The sequence below is a fragment of the Lynx rufus genome, unplaced genomic scaffold (assembly GCF_022079265.1).
Source record: "Lynx rufus isolate CCGP_SWC_20201006 ecotype Redwood Valley unplaced genomic scaffold, mLynRuf1.p SCAF_46, whole genome shotgun sequence".
Classification (NCBI taxonomy): domain Eukaryota; kingdom Metazoa; phylum Chordata; class Mammalia; order Carnivora; family Felidae; genus Lynx; species Lynx rufus.
This window is the reverse complement of record NW_025814863.1, coordinates 7,095-32,454: the sequence shown is the minus strand read 5'-3', so window position 1 is coordinate 32,454 and position 25,360 is coordinate 7,095. Positions and strand designations below refer to the sequence as shown.

At 54.6% G+C, this 25,360-nt stretch overlaps 1 protein-coding gene and 1 long non-coding RNA gene across 3 annotated transcripts; both read right to left on the bottom strand.

The window, feature by feature from the left end:
- Positions 1-15,070: 15,070 nt before the first annotated feature.
- On the bottom strand, positions 15,071-16,392 carry LOC124525743 (melanoma-associated antigen 8-like). The gene is made up of 3 exons (XM_047098329.1): positions 15,977-16,392; positions 15,450-15,754; positions 15,071-15,306 (listed from the first exon to the last, which is right to left on the bottom strand). The coding sequence occupies exons 1-2, from the start codon at positions 16,295-16,297 to the stop codon at positions 15,563-15,565; spliced, it is 513 nt and encodes a 170-aa protein (XP_046954285.1). The 5' UTR covers positions 16,298-16,392; the 3' UTR covers positions 15,071-15,306; positions 15,450-15,562.
- A 277-nt stretch (positions 16,393-16,669) lies between these two features.
- Positions 16,670-19,873, bottom strand: LOC124525722 (uncharacterized). 2 transcript variants are annotated; one of them, XR_006965548.1, is made up of 3 exons: positions 19,657-19,873; positions 16,951-17,053; positions 16,670-16,791 (listed from the first exon to the last, which is right to left on the bottom strand). It is a non-coding gene; the product is annotated as an uncharacterized LOC124525722 (long non-coding RNA). The 2 variants fall into 2 exon arrangements; XR_006965547.1 differs by lacking the exon at positions 19,657-19,873 and adding an exon at positions 17,914-17,989.
- Positions 19,874-25,360: the final 5,487 nt, after the last annotated feature.

Below are 25,360 nucleotides of genomic sequence, written 5' to 3'. Positions count from 1 at the left end.
TGGTCCTGCTCAGATAGGGCCCAACAAAGAGTCCTATGTTCTTTCCCCCAGGTCAAGTGGTCATCAGAGTAGGGAGTCGGTTGGTGCCCCCCCTTTTATTCCTATTGCCCACCCCACACTTCCTGCTTCGGTCTTTTCAACCTGTTCCTGCTGGTTAATTGGTCCTGCTCAGATAGGCCCCAACTACGAGTCCTATTTTTATTCCACTAGGTCAAGTTGACCTCAGAGTGGGATTTCAGGTGGTAGCCTCCCCTTTTATTCCTGCCTCCCCCTTCCTGCTTTGGTCTCTTCCAACTGTTCCTATAGGTTAGTTTGTCCTGCTTGTATATGTCTCAACAAAGAATCCTATTTTCCTGCCCCTAGGACAAGTTGTCCTCACAGTTGTGTTTAATTTGGCACCCCCCTTTTGTACCTGCTGACCACGCCCCCCCCCACACACACACTTCCTGGTTTGGTCTCTTTCAACTGCTCCTGCTGATTAGTTGGTCTTGTTCAGGTAAGGCCCAACACAAAGTCCTGTTTTCTTGGCCCCAGGTCAAGTTGTCCTCAGAGTTGGGTTTAAGTTTGTAGGCCCCCTTTTATTGCTCCCCCCCCCATACTTCTCACTTTGGTCTCTTTCATCTCTTCCTGCTGGTTAGTTGGCCCTGCTCAGATAGGCTGCACCATGATTCCTGTTTTCTTTCCCCCCAGGTCAAGTTGTCTCCAGAGTAGGGTCTTAGTTGGTAGCCCCCTTTTATTCCCGATCCACCAGTTCCTGCTTTGGTATCTTCCAAGTGTTCCTGCTGGTTAATTGTTCCTTCTCAAGTAGGCTGCAAGAAACAGTCCTAATTTCATGACCCTAGGTCACATTGTTCTCAGCATCTGGTTTAATTTGGTAGTCCCCTTTAGATTCCTGCCACTCCTCCAAACACACTTCCTGGTTTGGTCTCTTCCAACTGTTCCTGCTGGTTAGTTGGTCCAGCTCACATAGGCACGAACCAAGAGTCCTGTTTTCTTGCCCCCGAGGTCACGTTGTCCTCAGAGTAGGGTGTGTGTTGGTTGCCTCCCTTTTGTCCTGCCCCCCCCCCACTTCCTGCTTTGGTCCATTCCAACTGCTCTATTGGTTACTTGGTCCTGCTCACATGGGCCACAAAAGGGAGTCCTGTTTTCTTGCCCCCAGGCCAAGTCGTCCTCAGATTAGGGTCTCAGTTGGTAGCCCCCGTTTATACCTGCCCCGGCAAACTTCTCGCTTTGGTCTCTTCAAGTACTCCTGGTGGCTAGTTGGTCCTGGTCAGATAGGTCCCATCAAAGAGCCCTGTTTACTTGCCCCACTTCAAGTTGTCCTCAGAGTAGGGTCTTCGTTGGTAGCCCCCCTTTTACTCATGCCTCCCACACTTCCTGCTTTGGTGTCTTCCAGCTCTTCCTGCTGATTAGGTAGTACTGCTCAGATAGGCCAGAAGGAAGAACCCTGGTTTCTTGCCCCCCCAGGTCACGTTGTCCATAGAGTAGGATCTCAGTTGGTGTCCACTTTTGTTCCTGCCTCCCCATTTCCTGCTTTGATCTCGTCCTACTGTTCCTGCTCGTTAGTTGGTCCGACTCAGATAGGCCCCAATAAGAGTCATGTTTTCTTGCCTCGTGTGTCAAGTTGTCCACAGGGTAGCATCTCAATTTGTAGCCCCCCATTTGTTCCTGCCCCCCCCCCACCTTCCTGGTTCGGTCCTTCCAGAGTTTACTGCTGGTTGGTTGGTCCTGCTCAGATAGGCCACAACAAAAAGTCCTATTTTCTTGCCACCAAGTCAACTTGTCCTCAGAGTAGGATTTCAGTTTGTAGTCCCCCTTTTATTCCCTCCCCACCCCACTTCCTGCTTTGGTCTCTTCCAACTGTTCCTGCTGGTTAGTTCGTCCTTATCAGATAGGTCCCAACAAAGAGCCCTGTTTTCTTGCCCCCTAGATCAAGTTGCCCTCAGAGTATGGTCTCAGTTACTAGCCCCCCCTTTTATTCCTGCCCCCCACACTTCCTGCATTAGTCTCTTGCAACTGTTCCTGCTGGTTAGACATCAATCTCAGATAGGCCCCCCCAACATTGTCCTGTTTTATGGCCCCCAGAGTCAAGCTGTCCTCAGAGTACGGTCTCAGTTGGGAGCACCATTTTTATTGCTGCCCCCCGACACTTCCCGCTTTGGACTGTTCCAACCCTTCCTGCTGGTATAGTTGGTACTGCTCAGATAGGCCCCATCAAAGAAACATATTTTCTGACTCCTAGCTAAAGTTGTTTCCAGAGTAGGGTCTTAGTTGGTAGCACTCCTTTTATAGCTCCCCCCCCCCCCCGCCACCACTTCTCAATTTGGTCTCTTGCAACTGTTCCTTTATCCTGCTCAGATAGGCCCCAACAAAGAGTCCTATTTTCATGCCCCTAGGTCAAGCTGTCCTCAAAGTAGGGTTTAATTGGTAGCCCCCTTTTTATTCCTGCCACCACCAGCCGCAACACACAGTTCCTGCTTTGTTCTCTTCCAACTCTTACTACTGGTTAGTCGGTACTGCTCAGATAGGCCCCAAAATAATCGTGTTTCCTTGCCCCCAGGTCAAGTTGTTCTCAGAGTTGGGTATAAGGTGGTAGCCCCCGCTTTTATTCCTGTACCTCACACACTTCCCTTCTTGGCCTCTTCCAACTTCTCCTGTTAGTTAGTTGGTCCTGCTCAGATAGGCCCCAACAAAAAGTCCTGTTTTCTTACGCCCAGATTAACTTGCCCTCAGAGTACTGTCTCCATTGGTAGCCCCCTTTTTATTCCTGTCCCACAACGCTTCTTGCTCTGGTCTCTTCCAACTGTTCCTGCTGGTGAGTGCGTCTTCTCAGATAGCCCCGAAGAAAGAGTCCCGTTTCTTGCCCCCAAGGTCAAGTCGTCCTCAGAGTAGGGTCTGACTTGGTTGCCCCTGTTTTATGTCTGAACCCCCACACTTCTCGCTTTGGTCTCTTCCAACTCTTCCTGCTGATTAGTTGATCCTGCTCAGAGAGGCCCAGACCAAGTTTCCTGTTTTGTTGCCCCCCAGGTCAAGTTGTCCTCAGAGTAGGGTCTCAGTTGGTTGCCACCATTTTATTTCTTCCCCCCCAATTCCCACTTTGGCCTCTTCCAACTGTTCTTGTGGGTTAGTCGGTCCTGCTCAGATAGGCCCCCCAAGAGCCCTGATTTATTGCCCCTAGGTCAAGTTGTCCTCAGAGTAGGATCTGAGTTGGTAGACCCCCTTTGATTCCTGCTCCCCCCACGCACACTTCCCACATCGGTGTGCTCCAACTGTACCCGCTGGTTGCTTGGTCCTGCTCAGATAGGCCCCACCAAGAGTCCTGTTTTCTTGATCCCTAGTTCAAATTGTCCCCAGGGTAGTGTCTCAGTTTGAAGCCCCCCCTTTATTCCCTCCCCCACCACTTCCCGCTTTGATCCCTACCAACTACTCCTGCTGCTGCTTAGTTGGTACTTCTCAGATAGGCCCCAGTAAAGAGTCCTATTTTCCTGCTCCAGGTCACATTGTCCTCAGAGTAGGGTCTCAGTCCGTAGGCCCCTTTGAAGCCAACACCCCTCTTTGGTCTCTTCCAAATTCTCCTGCTGGTTAGTTGGTCCTGGTCAGATAGGCCCTAACAAAGAGTCCTGTTCTCTTGTTCCACGTTGTCCTCAGAGTAGGGTGTAAATTGGTAGCCCCACTTTTATTGCTGTCCCCCCCACATTTCCCACTTTGGTCTGCTCCAACTGTTCCTGCTGGTTTGTCGGTCCTGCTTAGATAGTCCTCCACAAAGAGTCCTGTTCTTGCCCTCGAGGTCAAGTTTTCCCCAGAGTATGGTCTCAGTTGGTAGCCTCCCGTTTCATTCCTTCCTCCCCACACTTTCTGCTTGGGTCTCTAACAACTGTTCCTGCTGGTTAGCTGGTCCTGCTTAGATAGACCCCGCAAAAGAGTCCTGTTTACTTGCCCCCAAGGTCATGTTGTCCTCAGAGTAGTGTGTCAGTTGGGAGCCCTCCTTTTATTAATGCCCCTCCCAACTGCCACTTCCCACTTTGGTCTGTTCCAAGTGTTCCTGGCGGTGAGTTGTTCCCTTTCAGATAGGTCCCAACAAAGAGTCCTATTTTCTTGTCCCCAGGTCAAGGTGTCCTTAGAGTTGGATTTAAGTTGGTAGCCCCCCTTTTATTCCGGCACCCCACACGCTTCCCTCCTTGGTCTCTTCCAACCTCTTCTGTTGGTTAGTTTGTCCTACTCAGGTAGGGCCCAACAAAGTGTCCTATTTTGTTGCCCCCTAGAAAATGTTGTCCCCAGAGTAGGGTCTCATTTGTAGCGTCCTTTTCATTCCTGTCCCCCCTCCAATTCCTATCTCTTCCAACTGTTCCTGCTGGTTAGTTGGTCTTGCTCAGATAGGCCCAAAGAATAAGTCATGTTTTCTTGCCCCCAGGTAAATTGTCCTCAGAGTTGGGTTTAAGTTCGTAGCCCACCTTGTTTCCTGCACCCCACACGCTTCCCTCCTTGGTCTCGTCCAACCGCTCCTGTTGGGAAGTTTGTCCTGCTCGTATAGGGCCCCACAAAGAGTCCTATTTTCTCTCCCCTAGGTCATGTTGTCCCCAGAGTTGGTTCTCATTTGTAGCCTCCCTTTTTATTCCTGCTCCCCCCATTCCTGCTTTGTTCTCTTCCAACACTTCCTGCTGTTTAGTTGGTCCTGCTCAGATAGGCCCCAAGAATAAGTCATGTTTTCTTGCCCCAAAGTAAGTTGTCCTCAGAGTTGGGTTTAAGATGGTAGCACCCCTTTTATTCCTGCACCACACACAATTCCCTCCTTGGTTTCTTCCAAAATTCTCCTTGTGGTTACTTGGTCCTGCTCAGATGCGCCCAAAGAAACAGTCTTGTTTTCTTGCCCCCTAGGTCAGGTTGTCCCCAGAGTAGGGTCTTAGTTTGTCGCCCCCTCCCTTTATTCCGCCCCCCCCCAACCCCCACACACTTCCTGCTTTGGTCTCTTCCAACTGTTCCGGGTGGATAGTTTGTCCTGCTTAGATAGGCCCCAACAAAAAGTGCTGTTTTCCTGCCCTCAAATCAAGTTGTCCTCAGAGTATGATTTCAGTTGGTAGTCCCCCTTTTACTACTGCCACCCCCCGACACACACTTCCTGATTTGGTGTCTTTCAACTGTTCCTACTCGTTAGATGTTCCTTCTCAGGCCCCAACAATACTCCTGTTTTCTTGCCCCGAGTTCAAGTTGTCCTCAGAGTTGAGTTTCAGTTTGTATCCCCCCCCCCCCCGCCGTTATTCCTGTTTCCCACATACTTCCCTCTTTGGTCTCTTTCAACTGTTCCTGCTGGTTAGTTGGTCTTGCTCAGAGAGGCCCCACCAAGATTCCTGTTTTGTTTTGTTTTGTTTTGTTTTGTTTTGCTCCCTAGGTCAAGTTGTCCCCAGGGTAGGGTCTCAGATGGTAGCCTCCCCTTTTATTCCTGCCCGCCCACACTTTCTGGTTTGGTCTCTTCCAACTGTTCCTGCTGGTTACTTGTTCTACCTAGATAGGCCTCAACAAAAATCCTATTTTCCTGCGGCCTAGATCAAGTTGTCGCCAGAGGAGGGTCCTAGTTGGTAGCCTCCTCTTTGACTTCTGCCCCCCACCCACACACACACTTTCTGCTTGGGTCTCTTCCAAATGTTCCTGCTTGTTAGTTGGTCTTGCTCAGATAGGCCCCAACAAAAAATCCTGTTTTTTTTTGCGCCCAGGACAAGTTGTCCTCTGAGTTGGGGCTCAGGTGGTAGTACCCCTTTTATTCCTGCCCCCCACGTACTTTCCGCTTTGGTCTCTTCCCTCTGTTCCTGCTGGTTGCTTGGTCCTGCTTACATAGCGCTCAACAAAGAGTCCTGTTTTCTTGCCTCCAGGTCAAGTTGTCCTCAGACTAGGGTTTCAGTTGGTACCCCCCTTTTATTCCTGCTTCTCCCCCCCCCACACACACTTCCTGCTTCCGACTCTTCCTACTGTTCCTCCTGGTTAGTTGGTCCTGCTCAGATAGGCCCCAACAAAGAGTCATTTTCTTGCCACCAGGTCAAATTGTCCAGAGTCGGGTTTCAACTGTTAGCCCCACTTTTTTCCCTGACCCCAACGCTCTTCCAGGTTTGGTCTCTTCCAACTGTTACTGCGAGTTAGTTGGTCCTGCTCACATAGGTCCCACCAAGAGTATTGTTTGTTTCATTGCTCCCTAGGTCAAGTTGTCCCCAGAGTAGGGTCTCAGTTGTTAGCCCCCCGTTATTCCTGCCCCCACCCAATTCCCACTTTGGTCTCTTCCAACAGTTCCTGCTGCTTAGTTGGTCCTGCTCAGATAGGCCCCCAAAAAAGAATCCTCTTTTCTTGCCCCCGAGGCCCAGTTTCCCTCAGAGTAGGGTTTCCTTTGGGTGCCCCAGTTTTATTCCTGTTCCACCCAACACTTCCCTAGGTGGTCTCTTCAACTGCTCAGGCTGGTTAGTTGATCCTTCTAAGATAGGCCCCAGGAAAGAGCCCTGTTTTCTTGCCCCCTAGGTCACATTGTCTTCAGAGAAGCATATCAGTAGGTAGCCCCCGTTTTATTCCTACCCCCTCCGCACACTTTCTGCTTAGCTGTCTAACACCTGTTCCTACTGGTGAGTTGGTCCTCCTCAGATAGTCCCTACAAAGTGTCCTATTTTCTTGCCCCCAAGTCAAGTTGTCCTCGGAGTAGGGTTTCAGTTGGTAGGCCCTCTTTTATTCCCTCTCCCACACTTCCCACTTCCGTCCCTTCCAACTATTCCTGCTGCTTGGTTGGTCCTGCGCAGATATGCCCAACAAAGAGTCCTAATTACTTGTCCCCTAGGTCAAATTGTCCCCAGAGTAAGGTCTTAGTTGTTGGCGTCCCCTTTTATTCCTGCACCCCCTACTTCCTGCTCTGGTCTCTTCCAACAGTTCCTGCTGCTTACTTGGTCCTGCTCAGGTAGACCCCAGTAAAGACTCCTATTTTCTTGCCCCCTGGTCAATTTGTCCTCAAAGTAGGGTTTCAGTTGGCAGCCCCACTTTTATTCCTGCTGCCTCACCCACACAATGCCTGCTTTGGTCCCTTCCAACTGTTCCCTCCAGGTAGTTGGTCCTACTCAGAACCCCCCCCCCCAAATTCCTGTTTCCTTGCCCCCAGGGCATGTTTTCCTCACAGGTGTGTTTCCGTTGGTAGTCCCCCTTTTATTCCTGCCCCCACACACTTCCCCCTTTGGCCTCTTCCAACTACTTTGGTAACTTGGTCCTGCTCAGATAGGCCCCAACAAAGAGTCCTGTTTTCTTGGCCCCAGGTTACATGGTCCTCAGAGTAGGGCCTTAGCTGGTAGCCCCACTTTAATGCTGCCACCCCCGCTTCAAGCTCTTGTCTCCTCCAACTGTTCCTGCTGATTAGTTGGGCCTTGTTAGATAGGCTGCAGCAGAGTCCGGTTTCCTTGCCCCCTAGGCCAAGTTGTCCTCAGAGTAGGGTCTCAGTTTGTAGACCCCTTTTATTCCTACCCCCTCTGCACACTTTCTGCTTAGCTGTCTAACAACTGTTCCTACTGGTGAGCTGGTCCTCCTCAGATAGTCCCAACAGAGAGTCCCGTTTTCTTACCCCCATGTCAAGTTGTCTTCAGAGTAGCGTTTCAGTTTGTAGCCCCCCTTTTATTCTCTCTCCCCCACTTCCTGCTTTGGTCTCTTCCACCTATTCCTGCTGGTTAGTTGGTCTTGCTCAGATAGGGCCCAACAAAGAGTCCTCTTTACCTGCCCCCTAGGCCAAGTTGTCCCCAGAGTAAGGTCTTAGTTGTTAGCCCCCCCTTTATTCCTGGGCCAACAGTTCTTGCTGGTTAGTTGGTCCTACTCAGGTAGGCCGCAACAATCAGTCCTATTTTCATGTCCTTATGTCATGTTGTCCTCAAAGTAGGGTTTCTGTCGGTAGCCCCCTTTTTATTCCTGCCACCCCCCTTACACACACTTCCTCATTTCTTCTCTCGTAATGGTTCCTGCTGGTGAGTTGGTCCTGCTCATGTAGGCCCGAAACAAGAGTCCTGTTTTCTTGCCCCCTAGGTCAATTTGTCCTCAGAGTAGGGTCTCAGTTGGTTGCCTCCCTTTTTCTCCCGCCTCCCCACATCCTGCTTTGGTCTCTCACAACTGCTGCTATTGGTTCATTGGTCCTGCTAAGATAGGCCCCAACAAAGAGTCCTGTTTTCACGCCCCCAGATCAACTTGTCCTCAGAGCAGGGTCTCAGTTGGTAGGCCCTCTTTTATACCTGCCCTCCCCACTTCCTGGTCTCTTCCAACTGCTCCTGCCGGTTAGTTGTTCCTGGTCAGATAAGCCCCAACAAAGAGTTCTGTTTTCTTGCTCCAGGTCAAATGGTCCTCAGAGTAGGGTCTCAGTTGGTAGCCCTACTTTTATTGATGCCTCCCCTCACTTCCAGCTTTGATCTGCTCCAAAGGTTCCTGCTGGTTAGTTGGTCCTGTTCAGATAGACTCCAACAAGGAGTCTTGTTTTCTTGCCCCCATGTCAGTTTGTCCTCAGAGTAGGGTTTCAGCTGGTAGCCCCTTTTTATTCCTGCACCCCCTCACACACTTCCAGCTTTGGTCTCTTCCAACTCTTCCTGCTGGTTAGTTGGTCCTGCTCAGATGGGCCCAAAAAAGAGTCCTGTTTTTTTTTTCCCACTAGGTCAAGTTGATCTCACAGTAGGACCTCAGTTGGTAGACCCCCTTTGATTGCCTCCACCAAACACTTGCCGCATTGGTCTGTTCCAACTGTATCTGCTGGTTAGTTGGTTCTTCTCAGATGGGCCGCAACAAAGAGTCCATTTCCCATGACCCCTAGATGAAGTTATCCTCAGAGTATGGTCTCAGTTGGTTGTACCCCTTCTATTCCTGCCACCCCCCTCTGCCTGCTTTGGTATGTTCCAACTGTATCTGCTGGTTAGTTGGTTGTCTTCAGATAGGCCCCAAGAAGATGTCCTATTTTCTTGCCCTCTACGTCAAGTTTTCTGCAGAGTAGGGTCTCAGTTTGTAGCTTCCCCATTTATTCCTGCCCCCCCCCCGCTTCCGCCTTTGGTTTAATCCAATTTTTCCTGCTGGTTGGTTACTCCTGCTCAGATAGGCCCCCAAAAAGTGTCCTGTTTTCTTCTTGCCCCAGGTCAAGTTCTCCTCCGAGTAGGGTTTCAGTTTGTGGCCCCCCTATTGTTTTCTCCCCCCACGCTTCCCGCTTTGGTCTCTTCCAGCCGGTCCTGCTGGTTAGTTGGTCCTGCTCAGGTAGGTCCCAACAAAGAGCCCTGTTTCTTGCCCCCAATGTCAACTTGTCTGAAGAACAGGTTCTCAGTTGGCAGCCCCTTTTTTCCTGACCCCAATCCTGCTTTGGTCTCTTCCAGCTGTTCCTGTTAGTTAGTTGGTCCTACTCAGATAGGCCAGAACCAATAGTCCTGTTTTCTTGTCCCCTATATCGAGTTGTCTTCAGAGTAGGGTCTCAGTCGGTGGCCCCCCTTTTATTCCTGCCCCTGCAATTCACACTTTGGCCTCTTCCAACTGTTCCTGTTAGTGAGCTGGTCCTGCTCAGATAGGCCCCAACAAAGAGTCCTGTTTTCTTGGCCCCAGGTTACATGGTCCTCAGAGTAAGGCCTTACTTGGTAGCCCCACCTTAACGCTGCCACCCTGCTTCAAGCTTCTGTCTTCTCCAACTGTTCCTGCTGATTAGTTGGGCCTGGTTAGATAGGCCGCAGCAAAGAGTCCTGTTTCCTTGCCCCCTAGGTCTAGTTGTCCTCAGGGTATGGTCTCAGTTGGTAGCCTCCCCTTTTATTCCTAACCCTTCTGCACACGTTCTGCTGGGCTGTCTAACAACTGTTCCTCCTGGTGAGCTGGCCCTCCTCAGATAGTCCCAACAAAGAGTCCTGTTTTCTTGATCAAGATCTGTTTTTCCAGATCAAGATGTCCTCAGAGTAGTGTTTCAGTTTGTAGCCCCCCTTTTATTCTCTCTCCCCCCACTTCCCACTTTGATCTCTTCCAACTATTCCTGCTGGTTACTTGGTCTTGCTCAGATAGGGCCCAACAAAGAGTCCTCTTTACTTGCCCCCTAGGTCAAGTTGTCCCCAGAGTAAGGTCTTAGTTGTTAGCCCCCTTTTATTCCTGCACCCCCTACTTCCTGCTTTGGTCTCTTCCAACAGTTCCTGCTGCTTAGTTGGTCCTGCTCAGATAGGCCCCAAAGAAGAGTCCTGTTTTCTTACTCCCTAGGTCAAGTTGTCCTCAGAGTAGGGTCTCAGTTGGTAGCCCTGCTTTTATTCCCGCACCCCCCCCCCCACATTTCCTGCATTGGTCTCTTCCAAATGTTCCTGCTGCTTAGGTGGTCCTGCTCACATAGGCCCCAACTTAGAGTCCTGATTTCTTGTCCCATAGGTCAAGTTGTCGTCAGAGTCGGGTCTCAGTTTTTAGCCCCCCTGTTATAACTGCCCCACCCCCACTTCCCGCTTGCTCTCTTCCAACTGTTCCTGCTGGTTAGCTGGTCCTGCTTAGATAGGCCCCAACCAAGAGTCCTGTTTCCTTGCCCCAGGACGACTTGTCCTCAGAGTAAGTTCTCAGTTGGTAGTCCCCCTTTTATTCCTGCCCCTCCCTCACTTCTCGCTTTGGTCTCTTCCAACTGCTCCTGTTGGTTAGTTGTTCCTGGTCAGGTAGGCCCACAACAAAGAGTCCTGTTTTCTTGCCTCCTGAGTCAAGTTGTCCTCAGAGTCGGGTCTCAGTTGGTTGCTCCCCTTTTATTCCCACCCCCCACACACTTCCCTATTTGGTCTCTTCTAACTGTTCCTTCTAGTTAGTTGGTCCTGCTCACCTATGTCCCAACACAGAGTCCTGTTTTCTTGCCCCCTAGGTTAAGTTGCCCTCAGAGTAGGCTCTCAGTTGGTAGCTCCCCCCCATTCCTGCCCCCCCCCCCCGCCGCACTTCCTGCTTTGGTCTCGTCCTATTGTTCCTGCTGATGAGTGCATCCTGCTCAGATAGGCCCCAACACAGAGTCCTGGTTTTTTGCCCCCAAGTCAAGTTGTCCTCAGAGTAGAGTTGCAGGCAGTAGCCCTGCCTTTATTCCTGCACATCCCAACTTCCCGCTTATGTCTGCTCCAAATGTCCCTGCTGGTTCCCTGCTCTGCTTAGGCCCCAACGAAAAGTCCTATTTTCTTGCCGCCTAGATGAAGCTGTCCCCAAGGTAGGGTCTCAGTTGGTAGCCCCCCTTTATACTCACAGCCTCACCCCACACATTTTGCTTTGGTCTTTTCCAAGTATTCCTGCTTGTTAGTTGGTTCTGCTCAGATAGGCCCCAACAACAAGTCCTATATTCTTGCTCTCTGGTCAAGGAGTCCTCAGAGTAGGGTTTCAGGGGGTACTTGTCTTTTATTCCTGCCTCCTCACTTCCCACTTTGGTCTCTTCCAAATGTCCCTGCCGGTTAATTGTTCCTGCTCAGATAGGGCGAACAAAGAGTTATGTTTTCATGCCCCCTCGGTCAAGTTATCCTCAGAGTAGTGTCTGAGTTTGTACCCTCCTTTTATTCTTGTCCTCCCCCAATTCCCACTTTGATCTCTTCCAACAGTTCCTTCTGGTTAATTGGACCTGCTCTGATAGGCCCCGACAAAGACTGATTTTCTTCCCCCAGGTCAATTTGTCCTCAGAGTTGGTTTTCAGTTTGTAGCCCCACTTTCATTCCTGCCACCCCCCAACACACACACACACACACACACACACACACACACACACTTCCTGCTTTGGTCTCCTCCAAATGTTCCTGATGAGTTGGTTCTGCTCAGATAGGCACCACCAAGAGTCCTGTTTTCCTGCCCCCTATGTCAAATTGTCCTCAGAGTAGTGTCTCACTTGGCAGCACCCCTTTTATTCCTGCCCCTCCCTACTTCCCGCTTTGGTCTCTCGCAACTGTTCCTGCTGGTTAGTTGGTCTTACTCAGATAGGCCCCAGCAAAGAGTCCTGTTGACTTGCCCCCAGGTCAAGTTGTCCTCAGAGTAGGGTCTCAGTTGGTAGGCCCCCTTTATTGCCTCCACTTGCTGCTTTGGTCTCTTCCAACTCTTCCTTTTGGTTGGATGGTCCGGCTCAGATAGGCCCCAAGAAAGAGTCCTATTTTCATGCCCCAGGTCAAGGTGTCTTCAAAGTAGGGTTTCAGTTTTTAGTCCCCCTTTGTTCCCTTCCCCACTCTTCCCGCTGTGGTCTCCTCCAACTGTTCCTGCTTCTTAGTTGGTCCTGCTCAGATAGACACGCACCAGTAGTCCTGGTTTCTTGCCACCGGGTCAAATTGTGTTCAGGATAGGGTCTCAGATGGTTGCCTTCCCTTTTATTCGTTTCCCCCACTTCCTGCATTGGTCTCTTCAAAATGTTAATGCTGGTTAGTTGCTCCGGCACAGATAGGCCCCAACAAAGAGTCCTTTTTTCTTGCCCCCAGGTAAAGTTCTACTCAGAGAATGGTTTCAGGTGGTTGCCCCCCCTTTTATTCCTGCTGCCCCCCTCACAGTTTCTGCTTTGGTCTCTTCCTACTGGTCCCGCTGATTAGGTGTTCCTGCTCAGATAGGCCCCAAAAAGAGTCCTGTTCTCTTGCCCCCAGTTCAAGTTGCCCTCAGAGTAGTTTCTCAGTTGGTAGCCCCCCGTTTATTCCTACCGCCAACAAAGTTCCGCCTCGGTCTCTTCCACGTGCTCCTGCCGGTTAGTTGGTCCTCTTCAAATAGGCCACAACAATGAGTCCTTTTATCTTTCCCCCAGGTCAAGTTGTCCTCAGAGTAGGGTTCCAGTTGGTAGCCCCCATTTTATTCCAGCCACCCCTCCCCAGCACACACTCCCACCTTTGGTCTCCACCACATATTCCTGCTGGTTAGTTGGTCCTGCGCATTTAGGCCCGAGCAAAGAGTCCTGTTTTCTTGTCCTCTAGATCAAGTGGTCCTCAGAGTAGGATCCCAGTTGGTAGCCCCTCCCCCCCACTTTCTGCTTTGGTCTTTTCCAACTGTTCCATCTGGTTAGTTGGTCCTGCTCAGATAAGCCCCAAAAGAAAGTCCTGTTTTCTTGCCCCCAAGTCACGTTGTCCTCAGAGTTGCTTTTCAGTTGTTAGCTCCCCTTTTATCCACGGTGGCCACACACTTCCCACTTTGGTCTCTTCCAACTGATCCTGCTGGTTAGTTGGTGCTGCTCACGTAATGCCCTGATAACGCGTCTTGATTTCTTGCCCCTAGGTCACGTTGTCATCAGAGTAGGTCTCAGTTGGTAGCCCGCACGTTCCACACCTCCTCCTCAGGGGCACAGTTGTTCTCCAGGAGGACCACCCCCAAGACCAGCACCAGGAGGCTGGCCGTGGGCATGCCCTGCCTACTGCTTAGCATCCCATCACATATCAGGCCAAGGATGGTGACCAGGAAGAAGGAGTGGTCTCTGGCGTCCGCTTCCTTCACGTCAACACCAAAGACCAGCTGCAGATACTCGCAGGATTGACGGAAGATCCCGGAGACGTGGTCCTGGTCATCTTGGCTGACCGCCGCCAGCATCTCCGCCTGTGTGGTCGGTCGGCTGCTGAGTGCGATACTTGAGGAGCAGGAATGCCACCAGGTCAGCCAGCCTCATGCCGAATGCATCTGGGAGCGAGGGCTGGGCTCCTTCTGGGGCCCCTCTGGTGCTGGACCCCTCCTCATCGGGGCTGCTGGGGTCCTCATCGGACTGGCTCCCCGGAGCACCTGCCATGTCAGCGGGGGAGGGGCAGGCATTCGGAAGGCTCAGACTGACTCTGTTGAGGGGCCCAGGCTCCCTCTGTCCTCCTTCTGCATCCTCGCCAAGAATGGCCACAGGACCCAGGCCCTGCCCTCTGCCCACTTGAGGTGTCCCAGCCGCCTCCCCCAACCCACACACACACACACACACACCCTGTGTCTGTGAGACTCCGCTGTGGAAGTCTGGCCCAACTCGTCCACCCAAATGCCCATCCTGCCCCTGGCCCTTCACAGAAGGACGCGGGTGCCCGAACTCCGGCAGGTTCCTTCTGTGTGTCCTAGGGACCTGAGTCCTTCGGTCCTCCCCCCATGTCCCCGCCTGGACTCCCTAGCCCGGCCCGTGCCCCTGCCCTTTCTGACCTGGGATCCTGTCCCTCACCCCAAGGTCCTCAGCTCCCTCAAACCCCCGAGGTACAGTTGAGTGGACGCAGCCTGCGGCCGCCCTCTCCAGAAACCCCGGCCTCAGCGGGGCCTGAGCGCCTCTACCCAGGGTGGGTGGGTGTACTAGGCCCTACCGCTCTCCCTCGGTCCAGACACCAGCTCCAGGAAGAGCCTGGGCTCGTCCCTCTGGGGCCCCGAGTCTACCACCCTTAGCCCCGCTGGGAGAAGGGCTCCGCCTGACCACCCTGCCGGGGGCTCTCGGGCTGCCGGCTGGACTGACCTGGATTCCGGGATGGGGGGCCGGCCGTGCTCCCTCACATGTCGACGTGCACGCCTTGCTGCCCGGCCGGGCCCCTTCTCTCTGCCGGCCCGAACCAGGCATCCAAGACTGAGGCCCCACCTCTGTCACTATCCTTTCCGGGATCTTCACCTTGACTCTGACCGGCTCGGGCCGTGCCCCGCCATCTGAACAGCTGAGTCTGTGCGCCTCAGATCCAGGCTCTCACTCCCCGACTTCCTGGAGACAGAGGCAGGGAGCACACCGCAGCCACGGTCCCCTCCCCGCTACATTGTGATGAGCTGCCCAGAAGCATCGCACTGAACAGAGATCCCAGGCCAGCCTGGCTCGGGCAGGGCATCTCCACTGCGGGGCTCCCCCCCTGGAGCCCCACCGCCTCAGCCTTCTTTCATTTCTTCTGCTCCTCTTAGGGGACCTTTCCCTGCCTTCCCATGGGGACCGCAGCTGCTAGATAGTCACCTATGGGTGGGACGTGTCCTGCCTCTCCTAGTGTCCTCACTGCCAACACAGGGCCCTTCCGAGAGTGAGCAGAGCTCAGCGAATGTCCGGCCACAAATGTCCCAGTGAGCTGGGGACCTCTGCTCAGATCGAGTGTCTCCTCCTTTCTTGGAGACCCAAGCAAAGGCAGGCACACATCTCTATGTCCCTTGTCCAGAATGACAGATGACAAGGGACAAGAAGCAAGAACGAACATCTTTTATTTCTCCATGTCCTGAAGCCATCCGTTTACTGCCAAGGTCTTCACGTTTGCAAGACATCCCTGTCTGTGCCCAGCCCAGGCACCGCGATTCCCTTCTGGATCCCGAACGAGGACGGAAGGGTTCCCAGCTCGTTGCACCAAACGGCAAAACTCTGACTCTTGAACACCTGTGGCGTGGGTGCCACTCCCACACTGAGCCCGAGGCTCACGAAACCTTCTATGACAAGGAACAACATCTGAAAACTTCCTCGACGAAACAAAGATCGATTTCCGAGGCCACGTAGACAGAGAACAAGAACCCACCCAAACGTGCGCTTGGCCCCGCTTTCCCCCAAGCCGCCCTGGCCCTCCACTACTCACAACGCCCAGCGCCCGCTCTGCTCGCACTCGCAGGGGAGAAGTGGCCTGGCTTCGTGCCCCGCAGGAGAGGCTGCTCGACCCCAGGTGGGAACGGGCCCGGCTGCCCCTCGGGCTCAGGCCCGCTCTTCCTCATGGCTCACAGCCTCTTCGGACAGACACGGAGACCCGGGCTGCCTGCTGTTGACCGCGAGGATGTGCTGCAGCACTTGCACGGCGCTGGTTTCTGCGTGCGCCCTGGGACCCCACAGGAACTCGTAGCGTGCGGGCTCGCTGCCGGGCACCTGCCGGTACTCCAGGTACCCTTCCTGCACCCAGACTTCGGTCAGCAGCTCCCTGGGCTCCCCATAGAATACGTGCTCCCTGCCGGCATACACCCCCATGACCCCCAGCGCTTCCCACACCGCCTCCTCAGGGGCACGGTCCTCCTCCAGGAGGATCACCCACAGGACCAGCACCAGGAGGCTGGTCTTGGGCATGCCGTGCCTACCACTCGGCGTCCCATCGCAGCTGAGGCCCAGGATGCTGACCAGGACGTAGGAGCGCTCGCGGGGGTCCACTTCCTTCACGTCGACTCCAAAGACCAGCTGCAGATACTCGCAGGCTCGGCGGAAGATCACGGGGAAGCGGTCCTGGTCATCTTGGCTAACCGCCGCCAGCATCTCCGCCCGTGTGGTCGGCTGATTGGTGCGATACTTGAGGAGCAGAAGCAGCACCAGGCCGGCCACCTTCACGCGGAGCGCATCTGGGAGCGAGGCCTGGGCCCCTGCCGGGGCCCCCCAGGTGCTCGACCCCTCCTCATCGGGGCTGCTGGAGCCCTGGTGGGACTGGCTCCCCGAAGCGCCTGCCATGGCACTGGGGGAGGGGCAGGAGCTCCGAGGGCTCTGGGGAGGACTCGGGGACCCGGCAGCAGCAGACCCCTCCTCCAGGGGGACCAGAATGAGGACAGAGCAGGAGGAGGACGGGGAGGAAGGGGAGGAGGAGGAGGAGGAGGGGGGAGATGGGTACCCCCCCTCCTCCTCCTCTGCTTCCTCCTCCTCCACCTCCACCTCCTCCTCCTCCAACTCCTCTTCCTGGGGTTCCACCTCCTCCACCTCAACCTCCAGCTCCTCCACCTCAACCTCCACCTCCAAATGCACTTCTTCCACCTCCTCCTCCTCCACCTTCTCCTCCTCCAACTCCTCCTTCTTCAACTCCAACTCCTCCTTCTTCACCTCCACCTCCTCCACCTCCCTGTCCTCAGGCTCTGGCAGCGGTGCATCCCATGGCAGTGGGACCTCTCTTGGCTCCTCCTTCAGCTTGCAGAACATACTGCTCTCACCCAGGGACATGATGGTCGCCAGACCTTGAAGACAGAAGAGGGGTGGCTCCTCAGGGGGAGGCCCAGCCCACCCAGACCCCGAGCTCCCAGGCCTGAGAGCGGGGCCGCGTGGGGGTTGGGGGCCGAGGGGTCCCCTCTGGGGTGGGATGGGCGAGCCCCCGGCCCCACGCGGGGTGCACCCACCTCGCCTGGACAACCGACTGGCACGCGGCCGCGCCTCCTCTGCTCTGTGACCTCAGGACTCCTGCCTCAGACCAAGGCCTCAACTGCAGAGCTCGCAGAGCCCCTGGAAGAGGGAGGGATGGAGGGAGGGAGGGGGGGAGGGAGGGGGCGCCTCAGGGTCTCAGGGTGGGTGCAGACCGCGAGCACCGCCCCAGGCCCCCACCCCCCACTGCGGCCAGGGGATTCTGGCCAGGACTCTGGGCGGCCCCGCCCCGGGAGCCCCCACCCCCCCCACCCCCCATCAGGCCTGGGCCTGCCCCTTCTGGGCCTCCGCTGACAGCCAGAGCGGACCCGAGCGGCAGGGCAGGCCTGGGCCCTACGCAGGTGTCCTGGGCTGGGACGCAGCGCCTCCTCTCTCCCCTGCACCCCGGCCAGGGCCCGGGATCCTGCCTCGGCTGACCGGGGTCCAGCCCCGCACACCAAGGCCCTCCCCTCGCCCAGACCCACCGCGGGGGCGGCTTTCCGAGGGCGGCCCCGGGGCTGGGGTCCAAGGGGCTTGCGGCCGTCCTCCCGCAGGGCTCTCCCGGGGAGCCCCGCGCCCGCTGCCTCCCACCAGAACCCTCACGGCCCGGCGAGGTCCGGGCCAAGGCGGCTGGCGTCGCACGAGGCGACCAAGTCCGGGGAGGCCCGGGGCCGATGGCGGGGGGCTCACGTGGCTTCCTTGGGGTCCCTCAGCCCTATCCTCTCGTCCCCATCCGGACTCCCTGGGCGGCCTGGGCCTCGGGCTCTGCCGCCTGACGCCGGCTCCTCGCGCGCAACCAGCTCTCAGTCGGGCTGGGACCCAGAGCCCGAGTCCGCCCACGCCTCACGCCCTGGTCACAGTCGTCGTGGTCGCGCCACCCTGCGGCCTCCACCGCCGCCGCCACCCGCCGGACTCCTTCCCCTCTGGGTCCCGGCTCCCTCGCTCGTCCCTCTGGGCCTCACCTCGAAGCCCACGAGGCTCTGCGCCCTTGCCGCGCCTGACGGGATTCGAGGCGCGGCCGGAAGACGCCGACGCCGACGCCCACGCCGACGCCCTCGCCGGCGCCCACGCCAAGGCGCCCTCGCCCCGCCCCGCCCCGCCCCGCCAGTCTCTTGAGACCCGGATGCGGAAGTCCAGACACCCCGCGGGGCCTCATTCCCACTAGGGGCTTCCCTAGGCTGCCGCTAGGGGTCGCCTTCCGGCCAGGGCCTGCGTTCTGGGGGCCAGAGTCCCTCTCTCGGTGTTCCCTAGGTGGCCTCCTGCACCCCGGGGTTGGCCTGTGCGCGTGGCCGCTGACGATGGGAACTCGTGCCCCTCAGACCGGGGTCCGAAGGTCTCTGGGACGCACCGCCCAGGCTCAGTGACGGGGTGCCCGCCACCTCTGGCCACCCGATGCAGGGGCTCCCCGGGCCTGCGGCACGGACTGACTTCGTAGCTCTGGGCTGGGGTGGACCTGGTCTCCTGACAGCACCTGGGCCCTCCTCCCGTCTGCCCACCGGAGCGGCTGCTCCCGACAGACAGCGGGTCCTAGGTTCTGCCCAGCTCACCCATCCGACCCCCACTCCCCCGTCCAGGTGATCCGAGACCCGGATGCCCAAGTCCAGCCTCGCCCAGTGTCCCCATCCCTCCCGGGGGCCTGCGCGGACTGACTCTGTTGTGGGGTCCAGGCTCCTTTGCCTGCAGGTCCCTCTGTTCCTCATTAGGAATCGCCCCGGGACACGGGCCCTGCCCTCTGCCCACCTGAGGTGGCCCAGCCACCCCCCCCCCCCGCCCCCTGCGCCTCCTCCGGTGTCTCTGAGACCCGGCTGCTGCGGAAGTCTGGCCCGACTCTCCTCCGCGAGTCCCCATGCCTCCCAAGGGCCCTTCTCAGAAGGCCTGAGGTCTTGAACTTTGGGACGTCCCCTCTGTCCTGGGGACCCGAGTCCCTCAGTCCTCCCTCTGACCCCCACCTGGACACCGTGGCCCCGTCCTGTGTCCCTGCCCTTTCCTGACCTAGGATCCTGTCCCTCACCCCAAGGTCCTCAGCTTCCTCAGATCCCCGAGGCACAGTTGAGTGGACGGGGCCTGCGGCCACTCTCTACACGTACCCCGGCACCGCGGCCCAGGCTGCTCTCCTCTCCCCGGGGCGGGATGGGCCCTGCGGATCTCCATGAAGTCCCGACATCTGCTGCAGAAGAGCCTGGGCCCGTCCCCCCTATTATTCCTGCCGCCCCGCCACACACGCTTCCGACTTTTCTCTCTTCCAACTGTTCCTGCTGGTTACTTGGTCCTGCTCAGATAGGCCTGAACAAAGCCTCCTGTTTTCTTGCTCCTCGGACAAGTTGTCCTCAGAGGAGGGTCTCAGTTGGTAGCCCCCCTTCTATTCCTCCCCCCTCTCTTCTTGCTTTGGTCTCTTCTAGCTGTTCTTGCTGGTTGGTTGGTTCTGCTCCGACAGGGCCCCAACAAAGGGTTCTGTTTTCTTGACCCCATGTCAAGTTGTCCTCAGAGTACTGTTGTAGTTGGTAGCCCCCCCCCTTTATTCCTGCCGCACCCCCCCACACACACATTTCTTGCTTTGGTCTCTCCCAACTGTAATCACTGGTTTGTTGGTCATGCTCAGCTATGTCCCAGCAAAGAGTCCTGTTGCCTTGTCCCCAACACAAGTTGTCCTCAGAGTAGGGACTCAGTTGGCAGCCCCCCTATTACTCCTGCTCCCTCCCACTTACCGGTTTGGTCTCTTCCAACGATTCCTGATGTGTAGTTGGTCCTGCTCAACAGGCCCCAATAAAGAGTCCTGTTTTCTTGCCCCCTGGGTCAAGTAGTGTTCCAAGTAGGGTCTCAGTTACTAGGCCCCTTTCATTCCTGCTCACCACACTTCCTGCTTTGGTCTCTTCCAACTCTTCCTGCTGGTTAGATGGTCCTACTCAGATTGGCTCCAAAAAAGAGTCTTAATTTACTTGCCCGCTTTGTCCAGTTGTTCTCAGAGTATGGTCTCAGCTGGTAGCCCCCCTTTTATTCCTGCCCCCCAATTCCTGCTTTGGCCTCTTCCAACTGTTCCCACTGGTTAGTTGGTCCTACTCAGATTGGCCCCCAAAGAGTCCTATTATCTTGCCGCCAGGTTAAGTTGCCCTCAGAATTGGGTCCCATTTGGCAGCCCCCCTCTTATCCCCCCCCCCATTCCCGTTTGGTTCTCTTCCAAAGGCTCCTGCTGGTTATTTGCTCCTGCTCAGATAGGACCGAACAAACAGTCTTGTTTTCTTACCATCTAGATCAAGTTGTCCCCAGAGTAGGGTCTTACTTGGTAGCCCCCCTTTTTTTTGCCTGCCCTCCCACTCTGTCTACTTTGGTCTCTTCCAACGGTTCCTGCTTGTTACTTGGTCCTGCTCAGATAGGGCCCAACAAAGAGTCCTATGTTCTTTCCCCCAGGTCAAGTGGTCATCAGAGTAGGGAGTCGGTTGGTGCCCCCCCTTTTATTCCTATTGCCCACCCCACACTTCCTGCTTCGGTCTTTTCAACCTGTTCCTGCTGGTTAATTGGTCCTGCTCAGATAGGCCCCAACTACGAGTCCTATTTTTATTCCACTAGGTCAAGTTGACCTCAGAGTGGGATTTCAGGTGGTAGCCTCCCCTTTTATTCCTGCCTCCCCCTTCCTGCTTTGGTCTCTTCCAACTGTTCCTATAGGTTAGTTTGTCCTGCTTGTATATGTCTCAACAAAGAATCCTATTTTCCTGCCCCTAGGACAAGTTGTCCTCACAGTTGTGTTTAATTTGGCACCCCCCTTTTGTACCTGCTGACCACGCCCCCCACACACACACACTTCCTGGTTTGGTCTCTTTCAACTGCTCCTGCTGATTAGTTGGTCTTGTTCAGGTAAGGCCCAACACAAAGTCCTGTTTTCTTGGCCCCAGGTCAAGTTGTCCTCAGAGTTGGGTTTAAGTTTGTAGGCCCCCTTTTATTGCTCCCCCCCCCATACTTCTCACTTTGGTCTCTTTCATCTCTTCCTGCTGGTTAGTTGGCCCTGCTCAGATAGGCTGCACCATGATTCCTGTTTTCTTTCCCCCCAGGTCAAGTTGTCTCCAGAGTAGGGTCTTAGTTGGTAGCCCCCTTTTATTCCCGATCCACCAGTTCCTGCTTTGGTATCTTCCAAGTGTTCCTGCTGGTTAATTGTTCCTTCTCAAGTAGGCTGCAAGAAACAGTCCTAATTTCATGCCCCTAGGTCACATTGTTCTCAGCATCTGGTTTAATTTGGTAGTCCCCTTTAGATTCCTGCCACTCCTCCAAACACACTTCCTGGTTTGGTCTCTTCCAACTGTTCCTGCTGGTTAGTTGGTCCAGCTCACATAGGCACGAACCAAGAGTCCTGTTTTCTTGCCCCCGAGGTCACGTTGTCCTCAGAGTAGGGTGTGTGTTGGTTGCCTCCCTTTTGTCCTGCCCACCCCCCCACTTCCTGCTTTGGTCCATTCCAACTGCTCTATTGGTTACTTGGTCCTGCTCACATGGGCCACAAAAGGGAGTCCTGTTTTCTTGCCCCCAGGCCAAGTCGTCCTCAGATTAGGGTCTCAGTTGGTAGCCCCCGTTTATACCTGCCCCGGCAAACTTCTCGCTTTGGTCTCTTCAAGTACTCCTGGTGGCTAGTTGGTCCTGGTCAGATAGGTCCCATCAAAGAGCCCTGTTTACTTGCCCCACTTCAAGTTGTCCTCAGAGTAGGGTCTTCGTTGGTAGCCCCCCTTTTACTCATGCCTCCCACACTTCCTGCTTTGGTGTCTTCCAGCTCTTCCTGCTGATTAGGTAGTACTGCTCAGATAGGCCAGAAGGAAGAACCCTGGTTTCTTGCCCCCCCAGGTCACGTTGTCCATAGAGTAGGATCTCAGTTGGTGTCCACTTTTGTTCCTGCCTCCCCATTTCCTGCTTTGATCTCGTCCTACTGTTCCTGCTCGTTAGTTGGTCCGACTCAGATAGGCCCCAATAAGAGTCATGTTTTCTTGCCTCGTGTGTCAAGTTGTCCACAGGGTAGCATCTCAATTTGTAGCCCCCCATTTGTTCCTGCCCCCCCCCCCCACCTTCCTGGTTCGGTCCTTCCAGAGTTTACTGCTGGTTGGTTGGTCCTGCTCAGATAGGCCACAACAAAAAGTCCTATTTTCTTGCCACCAAGTCAACTTGTCCTCAGAGTAGGATTTCAGTTTGTAGTCCCCCTTTTATTCCCTCCCCACCCCACTTCCTGCTTTGGTCTCTTCCAACTGTTCCTGCTGGTTAGTTCGTCCTTATCAGATAGGTCCCAACAAAGAGCCCTGTTTTCTTGCCCCCTAGATCAAGTTGCCCTCAGAGTATGGTCTCAGTTACTAGCCCCCCCTTTTATTCCTGCCCCCCACACTTCCTGCATTAGTCTCTTGCAACTGTTCCTGCTGGTTAGACATCAATCTCAGATAGGCCCCCCCAACATTGTCCTGTTTTATGGCCCCCAGAGTCAAGCTGTCCTCAGAGTACGGTCTCAGTTGGGAGCACCATTTTTATTGCTGCCCCCCGACACTTCCCGCTTTGGACTGTTCCAACCCTTCCTGCTGGTATAGTTGGTACTGCTCAGATAGGCCCCATCAAAGAAACATATTTTCTGACTCCTAGCTAAAGTTGTTTCCAGAGTAGGGTCTTAGTTGGTAGCACTCCTTTTATAGCTCCCCCCCCCCCCCCGCCACCACTTCTCAATTTGGTCTCTTGCAACTGTTCCTTTATCCTGCTCAGATAGGCCCCAACAAAGAGTCCTATTTTCATGCCCCTAGGTCAAGCTGTCCTCAAAGTAGGGTTTAATTGGTAGCCCCCTTTTTATTCCTGCCACCACCAGCCGCAACACACAGTTCCTGCTTTGTTCTCTTCCAACTCTTACTACTGGTTAGTCGGTACTGCTCAGATAGGCCCCAAAATAATCGTGTTTCCTTGCCCCCAGGTCAAGTTGTTCTCAGAGTTGGGTATAAGGTGGTAGCCCCCGCTTTTATTCCTGTACCTCACACACTTCCCTTCTTGGCCTCTTCCAACTTCTCCTGTTAGTTAGTTGGTCCTGCTCAGATAGGCCCCAACAAAAAGTCCTGTTTTCTTACGCCCAGATTAACTTGCCCTCAGAGTACTGTCTCCATTGGTAGCCCCCTTTTTATTCCTGTCCCACAACGCTTCTTGCTCTGGTCTCTTCCAACTGTTCCTGCTGGTGAGTGCGTCTTCTCAGATAGCCCCGAAGAAAGAGTCCCGTTTCTTGCCCCCAAGGTCAAGTCGTCCTCAGAGTAGGGTCTGACTTGGTTGCCCCTGTTTTATGTCTGAACCCCCACACTTCTCGCTTTGGTCTCTTCCAACTCTTCCTGCTGATTAGTTGATCCTGCTCAGAGAGGCCCAGACCAAGTTTCCTGTTTTGTTGCCCCCCAGGTCAAGTTGTCCTCAGAGTAGGGTCTCAGTTGGTTGCCACCATTTTATTTCTTCCCCCCCAATTCCCACTTTGGCCCCTTCCAACTGTTCTTGTGGGTTAGTCGGTCCTGCTCAGATAGGCCCCCCAAGAGTCCTGATTTATTGCCCCTAGGTCAAGTTGTCCTCAGAGTAGGATCTGAGTTGGTAGACCCCCTTTGATTCCTGCTCCCCCCACGCACACTTCCCACATCGGTGTGCTCCAACTGTACCCGCTGGTTGCTTGGTCCTGCTCAGATAGGCCCCACCAAGAGTCCTGTTTTCTTGATCCCTAGTTCAAATTGTCCCCAGGGTAGTGTCTCAGTTTGAAGCCCCCCTTTTATTCCCTCCCCCACCACTTCCCGCTTTGATCCCTACCAACTACTCCTGCTGCTGCTTAGTTGGTACTTCTCAGATAGGCCCCAGTAAAGAGTCCTATTTTCCTGCTCCAGGTCACATTGTCCTCAGAGTAGGGTCTCAGTCCGTAGGCCCCTTTGAAGCCAACACCCCTCTTTGGTCTCTTCCAAATTCTCCTGCTGGTTAGTTGGTCCTGGTCAGATAGGCCCTAACAAAGAGTCCTGTTCTCTTGTTCCACGTTGTCCTCAGAGTAGGGTGTAAATTGGTAGCCCCACTTTTATTGCTGTCCCCCCCACATTTCCCACTTTGGTCTGCTCCAACTGTTCCTGCTGGTTTGTCGGTCCTGCTTAGATAGTCCTCCACAAAGAGTCCTGTTCTTGCCCTCGAGGTCAAGTTTTCCCCAGAGTATGGTCTCAGTTGGTAGCCTCCCGTTTCATTCCTTCCTCCCCACACTTTCTGCTTGGGTCTCTAACAACTGTTCCTGCTGGTTAGCTGGTCCTGCTTAGATAGGCCCCGCAAAAGAGTCCTGTTTACTTGCCCCCAAGGTCATGTTGTCCTCAGAGTAGTGTGTCAGTTGGGAGCCCTCCTTTTATTAATGCCCCTCCCAACTGCCACTTCCCACTTTGGTCTGTTCCAAGTGTTCCTGGCGGTGAGTTGTTCCCTTTCAGATAGGTCCCAACAAAGAGTCCTATGTTCTTGTCCCCAGGTCAAGGTGTCCTTAGAGTTGGATTTAAGTTGGTAGCCCCCCTTTTATTCCGGCACCCCACACGCTTCCCTCCTTGGTCTCTTCCAACCTCTTCTGTTGGTTAGTTTGTCCTACTCAGGTAGGGCCCAACAAAGTGTCCTATTTTGTTGCCCCCTAGAAAATGTTGTCCCCAGAGTAGGGTCTCATTTGTAGCGTCCTTTTCATTCCTGTCCCCCCTCCAATTCCTATCTCTTCCAACTGTTCCTGCTGGTTAGTTGGTCTTGCTCAGATAGGCCCAAAGAATAAGTCATGTTTTCTTGCCCCCAGGTAAATTGTCCTCAGAGTTGGGTTTAAGTTCGTAGCCCACCTTGTTTCCTGCACCCCACACGCTTCCCTCCTTGGTCTCGTCCAACCGCTCCTGTTGGGAAGTTTGTCCTGCTCGTATAGGGCCCCACAAAGAGTCCTATTTTCTCTCCCCTAGGTCATGTTGTCCCCAGAGTTGGTTCTCATTTGTAGCCTCCCTTTTTATTCCTGCTCCCTCCCTGCTTTGTTCTCTTCCAACACTTCCTGCTGTTTAGTTGGTCCTGCTCAGATAGGCCCCAAGAATAAGTCATGTTTTCTTGCCCCAAAGTAAGTTGTCCTCAGAGTTGGGTTTAAGATGGTAGCACCCCTTTTATTCCTGCACCACACACAATTCCCTCCTTGGTTTCTTCCAAAATTCTCCTTGTGGTTACTTGGTCCTGCTCAGATGCGCCCAAAGAAACAGTCTTGTTTTCTTGCCCCCTAGGTCAGGTTGTCCCCAGAGTAGGGTCTTAGTTTGTCGCCCCCTCCCTTTATTCCGCCCCCCCCAACCCCCACACACTTCCTGCTTTGGTCTCTTCCAACTGTTCCGGGTGGATAGTTTGTCCTGCTTAGATAGGCCCCAACAAAAAGTGCTGTTTTCCTGCCCTCAAATCAAGTTGTCCTCA